At 38.9% G+C, this 16,699-nt stretch overlaps 1 protein-coding gene across 7 annotated transcripts in view; it reads left to right on the plus strand.

Annotated features, from left to right (window-relative positions):
- Nucleotides 1-16,699, plus strand: part of CCSER1 (coiled-coil serine rich protein 1) — a 424,423-nt gene that overhangs the window by 76,917 nt on the left and 330,807 nt on the right. For all 7 annotated transcript variants that reach the window (XM_065062407.1, XM_065062409.1, XM_065062410.1 and 4 more), the window contains exon 4: nucleotides 424-517. In XM_065062407.1, the coding sequence (XP_064918479.1) occupies nucleotides 424-517 (94 nt within the window). The remainder of the gene's footprint in view (nucleotides 1-423; nucleotides 518-16,699) is intronic.

The raw sequence follows: 16,699 nt of genomic DNA on the forward strand, positions 1-16,699 counted from the left end.
AAATGACAATGGCTACTAACTGTCCTGACATGGAAGGACTGAGGGATGCTGAGCGGAGGCTGTGGGTGCGCACTGGAGCGGTGCCACCAGCCCTGCTGGGAGTTATGGTTGAACTGGGAAAGGCACAAACCCAGCATTGAACGATACAGAAGTTGGAGTTACATAGATTGTATGATTTGTACTTCTGTTGTGTTGTTTTTTGTTAAATAATCGAGATACTGTGAAAGCAGAACGGTGACAAATTAATTTCTACTTGGACAGTTGCTCCATACAACTTCTCACTGGTCCAGTGTTGGTAGAAAAATTTTTTGTAGGTCCCACTTAAACTTATTTCCTCAGTCTGATTGCTCATTATTTTGTGCAGAGCAGTTTGGCCAACACATCTGTCTAAATGCTGTTTGTTTGTTTGTTTGTTTTTAATAGGATGTTTTAAATAACTTGGGTTCCTGTGAGTTGGATGAAGATGACCTGATGCTTGACTTGGAGTTCCTAGAAGAGCAACATCACCATCGTTCTGGTAAGTCAGCTAAATACCGAATATCTTCAGCAAGGCATTATTATTCTAGAAATGTGATGTCAATGTCCAATTACTGGGAAATAAACAAGGCTTTTTCTTGGAAGAGCAGTATGTGTTTTGCAACATTGTTTGTGAGTGCATTTGCCATTTATCAGGAAGATGCTCTTTACGCTGTGTTTGAGCTTCATGTGGTCAGTTACAAAATGGAAGTGGTTTTTCCAGCTACAGAAGAATTCCAGCCCCAAGGGTGGACACATTTAGTTTTCTAGATGCTACAAATGACTCCTGCCCACCAAGGAGTTCCTAAGACAACCATTACTGATATAATTGTTATCTTGTTTTGTGTATGCTGGAGTAATATACTTGAGATAAAGAAGCATTGACTGGAGACGTTGGTTGGTTAAGGCACGGTGTGGAATGTCAGTGGTGTGCTCAGAATGATTTTATAACAGGATTCCACAAGGTCTTGGCAAGTCGTGGCACCTGTGGGGGGGAATCCTGCATTGCCTTGTTTGCATATCTGTTAATACTTATAGGACAAATCATCTGTTCCATTCTATTTGGTAGAAAGCAAAGTAACCAGAGAGTGTGGAGGATTACAGCAGCAATATGTGTGTGATCATAGTTCCCTACATTCCTGGGAGCTAGGATGCAACAAATGAACGGCACAAAAAGGCCCTTTTTAACCTGCACTGAATAATCCTATGAAGTGGTTAAGGAAACTGTGAAGAAACGTGGGTCAAAAAGCTTCAAACCCAGCTGTTACTTTTTATAAGAAATCATAGTGTTTAGACTTGTTCATCCCCTGGACCTGTTGGAAACAAATGAACTGGCAGAACAATTTTCTATAAAAACCTCCCCTGACACATTGCACTTTGCCTCACCTGTGTTTTCCTCCTTTTTTATATTTATGCAGCACAGAGTGAGTAGTGATGGAAAAGTTATGTCCAGTATATTATTATCAAGATTTGTAGCAGCTTCTGGAGCAGCTAAGATGATAATGCCTAAATGACATTACACTTGATGGAAAAGCAATTAAGATGGAGATGTGATATGACACATGATCTTTCTACCCTTGGCTCATTATCCAGAATAAATGAGATGCTTTTAAAACAGAAAGATCTGAGTTGCCCTTTGAAGAATGGTGACCATTTCTATTCTGAGCAGTAATGTGGGGACACATATTGAAGTACACACATTGTCTTTAAATAAGAATATGTTTATCTTATTAATATTTGCTCTTTATTTGTTCGATCTAGCTGCAAAAAAAAAAGGATTTGCCTATTTGTCCCTTTTGTTTTTGAGTCATTCAGTCAGGTGACTGTTTGTAGTACAATAAAGATCCTGTCGATGTTCTTCTATATAGATATTCTGATGATAGTGTTTATTTGGTTAAGGCCATCAGTCCTAGAGCCATATTACAATTTCTTTGTGCCCCACTTTGGCTCTTTATAAGCAATTCTATGCAGAATTATTACGGAGGAGATGTTCCAAGAGAAACTCCAGTCAGTATTTTAACAAAACAGTTGAAATATGAAAAAGTGCAGTTGGAAAAGAATTGCTCTTTCTGCAGTTGTTATGGAGGGTGTCACGGCAATAAATAGGCTTGCTGGTTATTTAATGTCAAATTAAGAGTCTCTGAACTGCCATTAGGAGCTCCAGATTTTGAGAGACCCTGGTTAGTTAGATCTACAGCAACTTCTCTCTTTATCTGCTGTGGTTGAAATGAATATGATTTTTTAGGGTGAGGATATGTCTGGTTTAGTTCCTACTGAAGTTGACCATATAATAATAATTTAACAAAATAATTGTATTTATTGATCTACCGTAATTTTAGTGACCATTTATGCATAAAAAATAAGATGCTATTGGAATGATTTCTGGAAGAAATAGATATTGAGTAGGGAGCCAGCTGGCAGGCAAGGAGACCTTGTTCCCGAAAGTGGAACTCTGTATTAATTAAAATAGAGCTAGAAATGGGAAAGAGACAAAGGCCTGTTACTGCTTTCATTGTTTGCCATTTTATTTATTTATTCTTAAATTTATTATTCAGACACATTTTGTGTGTTCTCGTTCTGCCCCCCTCAGCTTTTCCCCAGCGGTGCTGGTTCCCTTCCAGCAGCACCCTCACTAGATGGGGTTCCTGCAAAAAGGAGCCGTGAACCCTGATCAATACCACACATTTAAAAAATATCCCTAACCTTTTCTCTAACCGTACAAGTGAAGATAAGGAGATAGCTGCAAACCTCATATAGATGCTTCTACTTGGAATGTAGATTTCTGTTCCCTGCTAGTCTGAACATGGCTTTACAAGGCTGGAATTCCCTCATTTCTGATCTGCTCTTCAGAAGTGAGTTTACTGCATTAATTTACTTGTTTTGTTTCTCTTGTAAAGGCTGTGTCGCTGAGATAAAAATGTAAGACACAGACATTTTATTATCCCACCGAACACAATTGCTTTGAAATTTAATAAAATAGTATTTACATAGTACTTGGTGAGTGGAGAGCACTACTGCATACAAACAGAACAGATTAATCAACTTGGGTCACTGGGATTTTTGCATACTCTTCTTAGGCTGGAATATTTAAAACTAAGCATAATGTGACATACATGATGAGTCTTGAGGGTGTGTTTTTACTACTCTAAGTAAATTAGACTTTTAAAATATGCTACAGAGTTGATTTCTTGTTGTAAAATAATGAAGTTAGTGGTTTCTGTAGCGGGAAACCATTGCTGGTTTATAGAAAGTGGCAGCATTAATTTAACCTCATTCATTTTCCTCTTTTCTGGTAAAACATGACTTATTTGAGTCCAAGTATTGATTATTCAAATGTATCAAGAAGATCTTTATATTGGGTGGGATAAGCAGTGGGGAATCTTTCTAGTAATGCACATCAATGTGGGTGAGTTGTGTGTTGGAGTTGTGCTATGGTAAAAAACTATCTGGTTTTGTATGGTTAGTGTTGGCAGTAAATCATGCCAACAGTAAACAGCAGTTTCTAAAAGTTCCCAAGCGCTTCGCTATCCAAGGTCTTTTGTAATTTATTAACTGTTTGCCGCAGATGTCTTAAAACCAGGGCCCCTACATCTTGGGCTTTAATGCCTCAGCCTCATCTGTAAAGCAGTGATCCAACAGAAACGTAACGCACAACACAGGTATTTGACAGATCACTGAATGGGTTTGCAGACTTCCACGGGTAGGGTGAGAAATAGCATTTTGGCTTTTGAGATGGATTGGCAACTTGGACATGCTTATTTAGATGTCAAATGACAGTCATCATATCAGATTATGATCTTTCAGTAACATAATCCCATTAGGTATTAGCAAACTCACCATGAAAAACGCAGTGTGCTTGTTTTTCAGCAAGTACGAGTCGTGTACTTTTCTTGTGTTTCTTTTAAATTCGGATAGCCTGCGGATCAATTGCCATCAGTGCCCAGCCAAACGGAAGCGTTGGTGTAATGACCCAGTGATATTAATTAGGTAGTTGCTGAGTTATTTTGAAAGTGATGAACAAGCTGTGTGCAAATTCCGTGGTGGTTTGGAGCTCCTCCTGTGTCTGTTAATTAAATGTACTGATTATTTGTATTAATTTTTTAATGGAGAGTAGGAGCGCTGAGATGAAACCGCTTTTGTGTATGTGGTGTATGTTTTGGTCTGTTTGTGGGGTTTTCGTTTTCTTTGCCCAGGCTGCAGAGAAATGCCCATGGTATTAAAGAGAAAGTACAGAGAAATTCCCTGCTGGTACTGAGTCATTAGCACAGGTAGTTACAACCTGTAAAACAGAAATACATTTGCTTGCTTTTTAAATGTGAAATACATTCTACATGTAATAAGGGAATAGAAAAAAATATGATGTATTTACAAGTTACACTACTTGTCTTGGCAGCAAAATACTGCATGCCAGCTCCTCCTTGCAAGGAAAGCAGATTTTTCAGTGTTCTTAATTTGCCTTTAAAGAGGAGGAAAAAAAAAAGATCTTAAGTATGTATCTTTGTCAGACAACTGTGAAGAACCGGAGAAGAGATACTTAAGTAATTGGAATGTATTGCTTTATTCGCGAATGTGTTGTTGGCAGGAAATTGTCTCTGTGTTTAAAAACAATGACATATTTTGATTTTTAATTGGGGCTGGGCATCCAACTCCTTCAGCTCTTTTAACAGCTTCACCATTCCCAAATGCCACCGTTTGAGATGGGTTACAGATCAGGTCAAACTAGGGCTGCATCCCTTCAGTCTTCTGCTTGAAATGTGTAATGACATTTCAGCTTGTATTTATGGGTTTTGAACAAAATAAAGATTATGATGGTAAAATCACAGGGCTCTGAGTCTCTGCCAAAAAGGAGGTGCATGTCTTTTTTAGCTCAGTAGCACATTGTTTGGACAATAAGTTAATAAAAAGGAGTGCTAATGATGAACATAACAAAACCTGATGTATGACTTCATTAATTAAACCACTATGTGGATATCCTGGTGACAATTAAAAGTGGAAGTTCATGCAACTAGTTTCTCCATAGATAGAAAAGCTAGATGGATTTTTGTGTTTTCAGAATGTCCTGTTCCACTAAGCTCTGTGTTTTCCCTTGAAGCATTGTTTAATAAATCTGACACAATAATGGAGCATAGGTCAGTATTCTGGAAAAGTAGATCTGAATTCAGATTCCTGTTTCTGTTCTGTTATTTATGTAAACGTCTGGTGTAATCTTATTCCACTTTCAATTGAGGAAAAACATCCACAACCCAGAGCTGCTACAAATTTAACTTTATCCTAAAACTCTTTTAGTGTATTGTATCTGCAAGGTTGAGTTGTGAATGAGCTTGGTTGGGGGCCCACAGGAGGCATGTAACCCTAGCTGTGCTTCCCTCAGAATAAAACGTGGCTGAGATATCATACGTAATTGGCTTGTGCTCAGTGGATCAAGGAAAATACGCGGTTTCCTTAGCAAATTAGTATTTTTACCTCTTTTTTGTGTGTGTGTGCGGAGGGGTAAAGGCCTGATGTGCTCAAATGATGGGTATAAGTTGGGTTCCTTTCTGGCTGATACAGATTTTATGAAAGATATGTACTTGTAAATTCTATTCGGTTAAATGGAGTTCAACATCACAGCCATAATTTAGAAGCCAAGAGGTTTTTCCTTCATAAATAGACAAGAAGGGCAAAAGAGCACAATCCTGAATTCCAGGGTCATGAGAGAATACTTTGTGTGAGATGCGTTTGTATGATTATCATGGATCAATTAGAATCAGTCTGTATCTCAATTTCCTGCTCTTTCATAATGGTAGTGTGACATTTAGTTACAAATCCTTGTTCAGATTGGTTGCTCAGCCATCATTTACTGAAAGAACCAGGACAGTAATTAAATTAGGCATCCTGCCTTTCTTAATTCCTTTGATTTTTATACATTCATTGAGCTGAAACATCATCTTTAATAATATCTGCAGGCAGAAAATAAATGCAATAATAAACAAATCGAAGCATGCTGTCCTATTTAAAGCAATTCTGCATTTTTAAGTGGCAAAGTTGAAGCAGGGTGCCAGGTGCTGCTTTTCTGTCCTGCTTGGCGAGTTAGTTTACAAAGATCTGGACTGCATGTCTTGCCCAAATGACAATGTGACGATAACTCGAGAGAAGCACGCTGTTTCTTAGTTTTCTGTGAGTACAACCCAGGGATTTAGGAACTAAAAGGAACAACTACAAGCTCATAATTATTCTGCAGAACAGGCATAAGTCAGTTTATATAGAAACAAGTGCACCTTTCGTACAACTTCTGCAATGATCCTACTCTGAGGTCAGACTGCAACTGTGTGTGTCTGGAGAGTCTGAGTTAGTGATGCCTTTTGGTGTTTTGAAGTATTTCTCTCTGGGATCTGTGTAGCTCCGCTCTTAGGTAAATCAAGGCAGGGTATTCTGGTAGTTAAAATGTGAGTCTGGGTCTCCTGGGTTGAGCTGAGCTCTTTGATGCAGATTTCCAGTGTTACCGTGGGCTCGTGACTTAATTTACTTGTCGGATGGAGAAAGTGGTGCTCCTGTAGTCAGGGGGATTTGGCATTAAAGTTTGAGAGATAATCAAGATACTGTTGGGATGGAGCTGCATTAATAACTAGAGTCATTACAGTCTTTAGAGGCCAATTATGCTATATTTTGTGCCTCTTCATCTGTCATTGCAGGAAGTGGAGCAGACACTCAGACGCTGCCATTGCTGGTGCATCTGCTCCTCTTACTGCTCCTGTTATTTTTGTCTTTCCTTTTGCTGAAGAAATGCCAAAGCAAAACACAAGTTTCTTTGTAACAGGAAGAAAAAAAACACTGCAGGAGCCTATCATTCTCATCAACTAAATAAATGACTTTTAAATCATTCCAGAATTGTGTGATACCTACCATCCATCATTACTCAAAGACGGGGTGAAATCTGCTGTAGTGTTTGAAATGATGAGTTGAATTTGTTGTTGCATGTCTTGTACTTGAGTCTCTTGTGTCCCTTCTTTTATTTCTGTGAGGACTCTGTCAAATCCTTAATATTGTGTAAATTTTGTAGTTTCCTTTGGGCTTTTTGTTTTTGTTTTTACCTCCAGTTTCCCTTAAGGGGAATTCACCAATAAGTGCCATGTAGGTAATTAAGGCCTGAGATTTGTTGCAGCCTAGTTCGGCTTTGATGGGGGGGTCAATAGCTAACAAATGCTTCAGAGGTAGCTCAGGGGTACATGGGCTTCATGAAAATGTTTTGTCCTCTCAGAGAGCCCCAGAACAAATCTGTGCTTTGGATGGTATGGTTTCGCTAGTTTTCTGTAGTATATTGTAAGGAGGAGTTCATACACCTGCCTTTGCCAAAGGAACAATTTGAGATCAACTCTGAAAGCTGACCTTGAAGAAGTGGTCTGGTTTTACCTTCCGTACTTGTTTTTGTATTTTTCAACCTGACCCAGAGTGAATAATGCCTGGCCGTCTTCTAACACACCTCATGGCCGGTTTCCTCCACGGAACTTACACTGTAGGGAACAGCTCTAAAATGAAAGTTTGTCGAAGCACCTTCTTGCCATCGCTGCAGAGGCTTCTGCAAAAGCCAGTGCATTCATTAGGCCTACAGGGATAACACCTGTATTACTGTGTTTGGTTCTTGTTTTGTTTCCCCTATTTCCATAGTGTTGGAACATCTTTAGGAGAGAGTCTGTTTCCTTTGGAGATCTAAAGGCAAGTGTGGTTGCAGTTCAAAATCTTTAGGAATGCACTTTGGAGAACAAGCTCCAAGTAGTCTATTGTAGGATGGATATCATAGATACTGATGGGTCTGCAGGCGCCAAGGTATACACACATTTATATTAAATTGAATCTGTGGATATCTGTATCGTTTTCCTTGTTTTCACAGAACTAAGCATTGATCAGTTCGATAGGTAAAGAGCCACTGAACCGTGCGTTAATCTGTGAAAAGCTGATTGCTGATGAAAGTATAATAACGTTTATGTAAACGTTTGTACCTCTGGTAGTTCATACCTAAAACGTACCTGACCAACCAAAGGCATTTCTTTGAGCTGTTTCAGGGTTTTAAATGCTTTAATTCCTCATATGCAGGTTTTGTTGGTGGTGCGGTAGCTGCTGAATCTGGAAGGGTGAGAAATGAAACAGAAGACGGGGAGGAAATGAGTGTAGCGCTTTCTGGTTGCAGCATATAGAAATATTTCCAGCCCTGCAAACACAGTTCACATATTTTTGAGAAAGAAAAGGATTAGTGTTGTGTTTGCAAAGGTTAAGGAAGCCGGGGGGGCCAGGACCCCAGAAACTCTTATGGGAAAAAAAAAAAAAAGCATAAGTGTTGGTAGTAAACTCTTCTTTATTATAATGATTATGATTTTGCTGACTCTCAAAAGCCCAGGCAACATGATTAACCTGTTGAAGATCTTCCTGACTTGACCAATTTTTTCCTCACGGAAGGTTTTCTTTATAAAAAAGCAATTTAGTGTAAAAATGCACTTATTTGGAGGTTGAAAAGCAGGCAGGCAGTAGATAAAATGAAAGTACAGTTGTGTTGTAATATTATTTTGTGCTTTTTCCCAAAACAGTTAATTTCACAGAAAATAGTTTTGACAAGCCTCTCTATTTCTAATACATTTCCTCCATGAATAAAACATGGAATAACTCTATTTCTAAGATTCAGTTGCATTGTTTTCTTCCCTGCTCAGTCTTTAATTTTTTGACTATGTTTGGAGATTTTTGCAGAATTGGGGATCCAGGAAAAAGTATTCTTTATGCTTCTTAGTATAACATTACTGACATGATATAATTGTTGTAAATGATGGTTTCTAGGCTAGAATGACATAAAGAATTTGTACAACCTTCTCATTGTTGGTGTGTATTAGATGAAATGCAAATAGCTGCTGTTTCTGAGGGTTTTCAATCAAAGCCTCTGAGTTTGCACATAGAACAGGTGTGTTTTGTCAGACGGGCTGGGTGAGGTTGCTCATGAAGAACCTGGGGACAGTCCCCGGGCCTGCAGAAGAGGCGGTTTGGGCTGGGGGAGGACATCCAGCGGGCACAGGCATCGCCTTGGACTGTGTTATTATTGAGTCTTGCACTGTGACCCTTGGAACCCTGAGTCATTACAGGGGGAAAAAAATGAATACAGCTGAGAAAGTAAAACAGAGCGAGAAAATCTCATTTTTAGCTTCTGGGAAAAATAACATATTTGGGAATGAGGTTGCTTTAAATTTGGTTTAGAGTGATAGATGCCAAGAAGCTGAAAATAATTTTTCAAACTCACCCAGCAGAAGTATTATTCTGTCCCTCTGTTCTGAAAAGGAATGAGCAGGGTGAATGACACCCGGGCTGCGGGATCCTCGCCGTCCTCCAGCAAGCTGTGAGCGCGGCTGCGGGCAGGAGCGATGCGGAGGTACCTTCTGTGCCATATCTGCTCTCCCCACAGCCAGCGCTTGTATCGAACCTGCAAGAGAAGTGCCTGAGGGTGCCTTCTCTTGGCATCCAGGATTAATGAGCCGTTCGATCAGCTCAGCGGCAGGCGCTGGGTGGTGACAGAGGCAATGCGGTGAGGCCGGCCGGACGGCAGAAACGGCTCTGCTTGCTTGCACTGGGACAATTGATATTTCCCAGAGTTTGGAACTTTCTTCTTAAACATGAGTGAGGTGGTTTTGCTTCCCTGCCCCCCCCGTCACGTTTAGCTTGTCTCCTCTTCTTTCCTAACAAACTTTCTGCACTCTTCTGGAATATGCAGGAGTCTGTGTAATCTTAGGTACCAATTGGGTTATGATTGCAATCCAAGACTATACAATCAGTTCTTGCCCAGATTCAGCTCATTTATGGGGTGTCATGAAAAAAAAAGATCTTGTTCATCTTTAAATTCTTCTCTTGACCTAGTTCTGTTTCCTTTCTATTAAATAAATGTATTTTGTTGGGCTTTCTGTTTTACATTCCTGTTCAAGTCTCATATTGAGGTACAATGCATATAGCCTGTATCTTTCCAGCCTTCAGTTCTTGGTTTCAGGTAACAATATATTCAGCTAACTGTATTTTGAGACTGTAGGTCAAAGATGGTAAGCCTTGCTTGCCTCCAAGCTTGACTAAGGCCTCAGTTGTGTGGACTTTTAAGTTTGCCAGACATAAGAAAGCAGAATACTGTCTTGCAATAGACTGTTTTGTTTCTTATGTTGTAGTATAGAATCACCATGATTATTTAATAATGCTAGTTGTGTTTATAAATGATAGGTTAGTTGTTCTGGAGTCAGCAGAACTCCTTGGAGACGGACCTACTTAGTAATTACGTGTGGGGATGAATTGTCCCTATATTAGTTGCTGCAAAAGTATACTTGAAATTTTGATATCTCATCAGGATGTAGGTCACTGCTTACTGTTCTATTCTAATTCCTATCTGCATCGAGGATGATTCAGCATGTTTTACATTTACCACTTATCCTTTTGATTTCTTTTTTTTAAGTTGATTATAGATTCAGATCTCTTCTGTGTCCTTATTCATTTGTATATATGCATGTTCGCTAGTTTGTGGGAAATACATTACTAGCATATCAAAGAGTAATTAGAAAAAAGACATCTTTCCTTTGGGAAGCAGGAATTGTTTGGTGCTTCAAGAAATGGCTGTGAAGCATCTCAGTGGGGCATTAAACATGTATCTTGCCTAAGGCGCATCGCTATCTCCACCGAAGTCAGCAGGATCACAGACTTCAGATTTAAGCTCATTCATAAGTGACCTTGGTCCTAAGGGCTTAGACTCAGTTTATATAGTATTACCCCCTGTGAGACTGAATTTTTATAGCTATTCAGTTGCCGTAATTTGCCTTAAATATAATTATGTTGTGGCTAAAAGTATATGCAAGTACAGACTAAGCTGTAGAGCCCAGCGGAGGCCACGTGGGGTTCCAGACAGCTCACGGATGGGCTGATTCCTTCTGAGTTGCGGTACCAATAGCAGCGTGGTTTAGAGGAACAAATGAACATTAAATGAATAAGGGTTATTTTTCCTAAAATAAATTTGGGAATGCTGTCTAAGCTGTTTAATTTCATGTGTTTTCTAGGTGTGGATATGGAAGAAAAAGATTTGAAGATACCACAAAGTTTTTTGTTTATATTGCAAGGAAAATTAGAGCTGGTAGCAAAGCACAGTATGCTTATTTAAATGGAAATGTTAATATCTTGCCAAGAAACAAATCCTTCAGAAAGTGCTCTTCTCTAGTGAGGCTCAGCCCATACAAGCTCTGCTATTGCCCCAAAACAATGAGGCCTCATTCCTGACACATTCTTAGTCATCCAAGCAGTGTAGAAATAGATAATGTGAAGGCTTTAATTCTAATATTTTATTGGAACAGATTTTTTTTAATAACTCGTAGTTTTATACACTTGGTATTCCAAGGAGACCTTGAACACAATTATGTAGAGGAGGAAAGAAAACCCACAGCAAAAATAACTTATTCAAGGTACATTTAGATGAGGTTCATTTAAAATCTCAGCATGCCTTTTAACTCACTGGACTCCTGTTCGAGAAGTAAGGTTGGTTCGCTAATAAAGGAGAAGCTCATTAGAATCAGTGTGGGTCCCTCACTATCTCCCTTCTTAAACAAATGCATTTTGTTTCTCTTGCATGAATATAGTGCTTAAATATTCTTCATCTAACAGAAGAAATTGTTGGGCCCTATGTCAGTTATTTTTGTAGTAATTTCTTAGTAGAAATTGCTTCAAATCAGCCTAGAAATGGCTGCAGTCTGGGTTTCTCCTGAACAGCAGCTTTGTCCTTCTTGGCAGCCTTGTTCACATATCTAGGCTTCTACATAACTAAATTATTCTGAATCGGGGATGCTTAATGAGGATATTTTTTTTTTTTCTTATATAAACTAAGGAGCATGATCCCACAGTTTCATTTCTGAATTTTGTATCTTGAGTGTGTATTTTCCAGTAAGTTTTCCCAGTAGGTGACTCAAACTGTACTCCCGCTTTGTCTTCCACACTTCTTTTCAAAACGTTTTTTGAGCACAGGATTTTGAGAGGTTTTTCTGTCTCTGACATGACCTATATGAACATCTAGAAAACCTCCACTGGGAAAAATGGGTCGAAATCCAGTGAAAGTCTTAAAGGAGTTTATTTTGAAAAAGCTCGTGCGTTGTAGAGTTGCATCACAATTTCTGGAAAAGCAGTTTTGTTGAGTGCGGCTGTGGTCTGTCCATTTGGTTTTGTTGAGTGCGGCTGTGGTCTGTCCATTCGGTGCTTGAGCCTCGACTCCTTACCCTGTGCTTGGCTCTCAAGTAACCAAATCACTGATAGAGGCATCACACACCAAATAACGTGGTTTTATGGAGTTATGGAGCACTCGCTGTTCAAGAATCAGATGTTCTGATTTAATAAAAATCAAAATACTGTCCATATTTTCTTTATCAGTGCATACATGAAGCAAATAGGATATGTATGGCTGCAGAAATATTAGATATAGACTACTGTTTATTCATATGCATCATTCTGTATAGTGTAGCTGTCCAGATTGCAAGAATAAGCTTATAACTTTACACTCCTTTTAGTGAACCTAAGTATTTTATAAACAACAGCCAGTGTGCTGTCTGAGCAGGGATCAGGATTGAGAAATATTTTCTCTGGGGAGTTTTTTGCAGGTCTTTCACCTTAGAATTTAACAGAGTAGCTGGGAAAAGGTCTAATTGCATTTTTTCCATAGCAAATACCATAGAGAGATTTACACTGTATTCATTGCGCAGCTTTGGACTGTTGTGGTTGTGATCTGGGGATCTGTGTCCCCTGTAGCACTGGCTGGGGATTTAAAGAGCAGTTTGGAAGGGAACATAAAATTCAATGCATTCTTTATGACAGATGATTTTTTTCAACTTTTTTGGTACAAGAAAACCTTGCATTGATAAGGTGGTGATAAATGTTTAGATGTGTGTTGGCATTGAGAATGGCAACAAATGTTTTGTGTTCTCTCTATAATTTTATAAACAGATCTACTTTAAGTAAGTATTTATATTAGGTACTTGGTTCCAGTTTCCAAATGTTTGCAGAACTGTGCTTTGCTATTGACAATATCCTTAGCAAATATATTGGTAAAGACATTATTTTCCTCCAGTTATAAAATGCAAAATAGCTTAATTGTATTATTGTATCAGACTGGCCTTGGTCTTTTGCCTGGTGCTTTCTGATGTTAGAGTCGGGTCATCTCTAATGAAACGGGGCAGGTTCAAGGACAACCTGAATTTCACAGGCTTATATCTGTGACTTAGCATATAGGATGTAGTGTGGCCGATACACTAAAACAAAAGGGTGTAAAATACCATTGGGAGATACAGTTTTGTCACGTACTGTCATATTAAATAGGTGGCTATTGAATCAGATGAAAGAATTTACTTGCAGTGATTTCAGCAAGAATGGCTTTGATTCGTGTTCCTCTTCACATTTGTACCCAGTAGGGAGCTGTCTGGAAATGTGAGCTCTTATACATCGTTCACATACTTCAGAAAGATCCTAATGGTGCATCCAGCAGTCAAGGACATCGAGCAGATTTGTGGAGTCCCTGTTGTAGTTCTGGTCCAGAAAGCAGTAATTATGCTGACACAAAAATATTACAGGTTTGGTTGTTGGATTTCTGGATTTTGAGGAGGAAAAAGAAGACAGTAGGAGACAAGGGGAGAAATAGTTCTCTTAATAGATTATTTTTTTTTTTTTAAACTGATTACAGGTAGAGGATGTGTAAACATTAACAAATAAGAATGAATATATTTTTAAACTAGTTTTACTTGATAAATATGCTAAATTAAACCAGCATGAACTTTCCATTTATATGCTAGTCTTCTGTATTCTGGACAGCTGCTTTTTCTGGTATTTTTTGTGGTCTTCCCATAAACCATAATGGAATTACAGCCCTACTCTGGACAAGCAGAAATAAATCAAACCGTTTACAGGAAAAACGTGCAGTCTCAATTCAGGAAAGTTGAGATCTGCTTCTCTCTGTGCCACAGCTGGTCTATAGAATCCTTTGCAGGATACTTACTGTATTTGCTCAGAAGTGTTTATTTCTCACATAAGGATCCAGTTGGGAAGCCTTCTTTATTTCATAGGTGCTTATACACTGGGATACCAAGTGCTGTAATATATCCTGCAATTTAATAACATGTAGTGTTTTGCAAATAACATTCTGATACCAACCTGATTGTTTGAGAAATGTTTTGTTAGGCTTTTTTTTTTTTTCTGTGATTTTGCAAGTGATGTTTACTCCTAACAAAAGAGAAAGTAATAGCTTTAAAATTGACAATGGTGAAACAAAATGCTCTTCAGGGAACTCGGTCTCTCGATTACCAGCGCATGGAAGTGCACGGGAGGTTGTGATGTGGAATACTGGGAGTAAGGATCATCAAGAGCTGCATCCCCAGGCTGGGAGGACCGGCCTGGGCTGGTCCAGGGGCTCTGGTGCCAATCTGTGGTTGTACTTTCCTCATACCAATTGTACCAACACGGGAAATGTATTCAGTTCACAAGTATTTGTTCTGTATATGCACCCGTGTTTTGATTGAAGCTCTTAATCCTGAAGTATCTCAAAGCACTTTATGGCATCACAAGCAACGTTAATGGGATTGTATCTCTAACTGTGTTATTCGTTTAAAACCCAATGTGGAAAACAACATACAATGAGGGAAAAAAACAACCCTCCCAACCACCAAGATGCCAAACCTGAGCCATTTGTTGTAATTTACACATATGTGTGTCCTGTACACATTCACAGATTGGATAGTTTTCTGTGGTTATACGACCTCCTCCTCCGTGCTCTTTCCTGTCATCCACCGGTATTGAGAGTTGAGATGCTTCTGCTATACAAATTATTGATTACAACATTGCCAACATCTGTTTGTTTGCAGAACTGGAGAAAATACTTTCAAAACTAGAAGAAAATAGATAAACTTTGGAAGCACACCTAATTGAATGCGTTACTCGCTTTGAGAAGGTCGTAGTTTCCTCTGTATGTCATGGGCTTTAAGCAGGAAAACTCAAGTTCAAAGCAGCTACTGAATGTTTTCTGGGCCTCAGGCTGAAGAATCAAATGTGTTTGTTTAAAATATAAACCAATTATTCCTGAATTATACCAATCACCATAGTAACCTGCATTCATTGTATTTCATATGAAGTTATTTAAAGCCACTTAGCTGTTGTCAATTACTGATATATGAATGTAGCCTAATTATATTAATGTGAAACATTTTTGTAGGATGAAAATTTCCTCATGCATTGTAGTTTCATGTCATTATCATAATTAATTTCAGTCATTTAGGTGAACTGTAATTTTGGGAGTTTGGTGTGGGGTTTTTGTGTGGTGTGGGGTGTTTTTTTTTTCCTGCCATGTCAATTACGCCATGGGTTGGACTCAGTATTCTAAAATTATTTCAGGTCATTTTTTGGTCATATGTAATTGCAATCTTCCTTCTACTAGAGAAACACACACGAGTTTGATTCTTCTTCATGTATCTGCCCACATAGTCTACTTTGGTTGTGCATGACTTGCAGTGGTTTCCCATGTTTGAAGACTTTGAAGCATATAGAAACACACCTTTCTCTATATGTTTCACTATTGATGCTTAATTAGAATCATGGTTCTCCTCTGTGGTTCAGTTAATATTGAGAACTGCCCAGTTGTTAAGCCTGCGCCCCTGCGCAGAACCCTTTTATTAATTTCCTGGTGGACCATTATTGGTGTGTTCTTGCAGCACCTGATCAAAAGCCTCTTGAAGTTGCTGGGAAAGCTTCCTCGATCCTGATTTTTCAGGGTTTATTTTGTGTGCACTTGATTAATCAAACTGTTGCTTATTTGTTTAATTAATTAAACCCAGTGGTGTTTGAAGGCTCAAAAAACAATGGAGTAAACAGTCTATAATTGACTGAAATGGGAATTATATTTGTAGAACTGCTGGAGAATCACATTCACTATGTAATCCTAAAATGCACGCCACTTTGGTTGGTTGTGCAGCTCCTGTTCGTTATGCTGAAATTGAGCTGAAAATTGTTTTCTTCTGCTGCCATTAATTTTCATTTTTAAATTCAAAGCAAATTAAGTTGCTAATTTCAACAGCTATACAGATGACCTGCTAAATATGAGATCATCTTCAGCTATACCTAACAAGCCCTGTTTTACTGAGCTGTTTCCAGATCCGTGCAGTGAAAACCAATGTATCTGAAAAACGATTTGTCATGATTGCTCCGACTAGTATGAAGTGCCCATTGGCAGCAGTGGGCAAACAACTCTAAAGCCTATCATTGAAATTTTCCATGTCAACTTTCCCTGTTTCACTGCTCATCCCCAGAAGCATTCAGTTCACTGGTGGGGTTTAGTAACGCACAGGTTAGAGAAGAAAAGAGCCAGTTACCTCATCTGGCCTGTTCTTGTTTGATTGTTTTGCTCCTTCCGGTTTCCTACCAAAACAGGGGCTTTCTGGTGTGTTCCCCTCCGTTTGGCATCACCGCGGTTTCCAGTCGCCTCGAGAGCTTCCAGTGTTTCAGCTTTTTAAAAAAATGTTGATTAGTATCTGTCATTTATAGACCCGAGTGATGCCTGAAGTGATGTGGAGGTAAAACAGACAGTGAGATAAGGGGATTGAACAGATGTGCCTGGAGTTCCACTGTTGTGTTTCTTACCTCTGTCCCAGATTCTTAATCAAAATAGACCTTTTTTTTTTTCATA

The sequence above is a fragment of the Columba livia genome, chromosome 4 (assembly GCF_036013475.1).
Source record: "Columba livia isolate bColLiv1 breed racing homer chromosome 4, bColLiv1.pat.W.v2, whole genome shotgun sequence".
Lineage (NCBI taxonomy): Eukaryota > Metazoa > Chordata > Aves > Columbiformes > Columbidae > Columba > Columba livia.